The sequence below is a fragment of the Cryptosporidium hominis genome (assembly GCF_000006425.1).
Source record: "Cryptosporidium hominis TU502 chromosome 4 CHRO014050, whole genome shotgun sequence".
NCBI classification, from domain to species: domain Eukaryota; phylum Apicomplexa; class Conoidasida; order Eucoccidiorida; family Cryptosporidiidae; genus Cryptosporidium; species Cryptosporidium hominis.
The window spans coordinates 1-2,805 of NW_666807.1; the positions used below are offsets into that span (position 1 = coordinate 1).

At 25.3% G+C, this 2,805-nt stretch overlaps 2 protein-coding genes across 2 annotated transcripts; one reads left to right on the forward strand and one right to left on the reverse strand.

The window, feature by feature from the left end:
- Positions 1-165: 165 nt before the first annotated feature.
- Positions 166-1,176, forward strand: Chro.40110 (hypothetical protein). Its single annotated transcript, XM_660134.1, has 1 exon — positions 166-1,176. One exon carries the CDS (start codon positions 166-168, stop codon positions 1,174-1,176), a length of 1,011 nt encoding a protein of 336 aa, XP_665226.1.
- Positions 1,177-1,705: 529 nt separating this feature from the next.
- Positions 1,706-2,401, reverse strand: Chro.40109 (hypothetical protein). Its single annotated transcript, XM_660135.1, has 1 exon — positions 1,706-2,401. The coding sequence occupies one exon, from the start codon at positions 2,399-2,401 to the stop codon at positions 1,706-1,708; it is 696 nt and encodes a 231-aa protein (XP_665227.1).
- Positions 2,402-2,805: the final 404 nt, after the last annotated feature.

A 2,805-nucleotide genomic window follows, 5' to 3' on the forward strand; every position in this document is an offset into this window, starting at 1 on the left:
CTTGAAAAATGGGGCAACTTAATCTTACAAGGATATGAACAACATAGAATTAATGGAAAACTACTTGCTGAAGCTTATTTTAAACAAGGTGAAAATCTTGTAACAAAAAATGGATTAAAAATTGGTCATAATTATAGAGATGAAATATATATTAGATCTTCAGATATGCAAAGAACTACAGTTTCTGCTGCTGCATTATTAACCAGCTTATTGGAAGAATTTGTTGGTAAAGAGGAAACTTTTAAAGTATTTCAAAAATTTCCACTACATACAATGGATATTCAGTCTGATTATTTGTTTGCAAATTCCAATGTAGAAAATATTACGAATCATCTTCAAGCTGCACTCAGTTCTAAGTCTTATTTTGATATTGTAGACAAACATCAAAGTTTATATCAAGAATTAGAAGAAAAGATTAGAACTCCATTATTAAAAGATTTATGGCCTGGTGATATTATGGATTGTATTATGACAACTATTTGTACAAGAAATCATAATAAGCTTCCAAAAGCTTTTATAGAAAATAATCTATTAAATAGAACTATTTCCGCAATAGAAAAAGAATTATCTGTAATATATACTTGGAATGATTCAATTTTATCTAAATCTGAAATGAGCAGATTATTATTTGATGTCAGAGATTATATAACGGATGTAATATTGTTTAATGAAAACAAAAGTGATGAATTTTCTAATATTAAGAGATTATGTTCTATTATTAATCAACGTACAAATTTCAAGGGTAAAGATTCTTTGACCAATATTGAATATTTACTTAATCCATTATGTAATAAATATGAACATTATTATTCTTCAAATGATGGAGTTCATATTAAAGTACCTAAATTTATCTTATTTTCTGGACATGATACAACTGTTATTCCAACTTTAGCTTCTTTAGAGATTTGGGATGAACATTGGCCACCATATGCTTCAACATTTATCATTGAGATATATAATAATCCAATACCAAGTATAGAAAAAAGACAAAATTATGACTATTTTGATGACAATGAGACAGAATTAGTTCAAGAGTCTCTACCTTATTTTATTAGATTGCTTTATAATGGACAAGTTATAACTAATAGATTAAAAGAGTGTTATGGAGAAGAAATTTGTCATGTAAGTTTACTTGATATATTTATTAGAGAAAACAAAATTTCATACAAAAATTAACTATTTCACTTTTTTTTTCTTAGGTTTCAACATTCTTTAAAAAGAGTAAATTTGCTCAACAGAAAAAGATTAATAAGAAAGAAAGTATGGAATTTAATAATGCTAATATTGAAAAGATTAAGAGTTCTGATGATTCTTCAAGTCTTGAGAATATTTCTGTTGAAATGTTAAATGAAAATTCTTTATATAATGCAGGTTACATTGTCTGGTTTTTGATTGGTTTTATTACATGTATTGTATTATTATATGTTTTAAAGGTAAGTTAACAAAACAAATAACTTTTTTTTTTATAATTAACTTTATTCAATGTTAATTTATTTAGGGAGTGAGATTTATCATTTCAGTTTTGAGTGGATTTAATATGAATAGTAATTATGGTAATAATAATACAACAAACAATTATCAAGCATTATAAAAGTTTTAAGCTTATTTAATAAATAAATATATAAAATAATACAACTCAAAGTATATTTATAAAAAGTGATGAAAAAAATAAAGAAAAAAATAAGAAGAAATTAAAGTACTTATTTTATTGGTTTTTAAATAAAGTATCTAAAGTCAGTCCAAGAGCTTGATCTTTTAGATTATTTTGATTATTAATTCCTTTTTTATTAAAGTTATTGGGATCATTAGTCTGGGAAATTTGGTTTGAAAGAAATAAATAATCTAAAATGTAAGATTTCTGATAAATTGAAGACAAATGAACCTGGATCTTAGTATTATAAGATCTAAATGCTTGTACAATCTGTACAAAACCTTCAATTTGATAAAGTTTATTGGCTTCAATCTTTGATAAAATAATATACATGAGTGAATTAGAGATCCATACAGTCTTTGAAATCGTAATCCATTCAAGCATAAAAGTGAATAAAGTTGATAATTCTTGAGTTTGTAAGCTCTTAATCCATTCAACAACACTTTTAATACAATTAATTTCATTTTGAGTAGTATCATTGGAATTTTCCTCAGAATTGAGTGTTTTAAATAATTCTTCATGATTAAAACAAGGCTTTAAGAGATTTTCAAGAATCAAATAAGTTTTATATTGTAATTTTTGTCCAAGAGAAAGATTTAAAGCATTCATATACTCTTTTCTATTAAAAAGCATATCAATTTCATTAAGATCTTCAATTCTTTTAAGATTTTGAAGATTTTTTTCATCTTCAACTTGTTTAGTATTATCCATCCAAAGAATAAGTTGAGAATCAGATCCACCAGTTACCATAAATCTAGTTTTTTGCAAATTGGATGATGATCCAGCATCATTTAATATGGATAGATTGGATTTTTGATTATTATTAATTGAAGATTGGGTAAAATTTGATTCTTTAAGTAGATTTAATGTCCAAATACGATCATTATGTCCAGAAAATGACTTAATACATTCACCAGTATTAATATTCCACAGTTTAATAAGATTATCAGCTCCACAAGAAATAATTTGAAGACCATTTCCAAGAAAGTCAACTTGTAGAACTGAACCATCATGGCCTTGTAAAGTTTTAGTACATTGAAAGTTATTTAAATTCCAAATTTTAATGGTATAATCTGATGAAGCACTTGCAACAATTTTTTCAATTGGGGAGAAACTAGATTGCCATACACCACTAAGATGACCTTTGCAAGTTC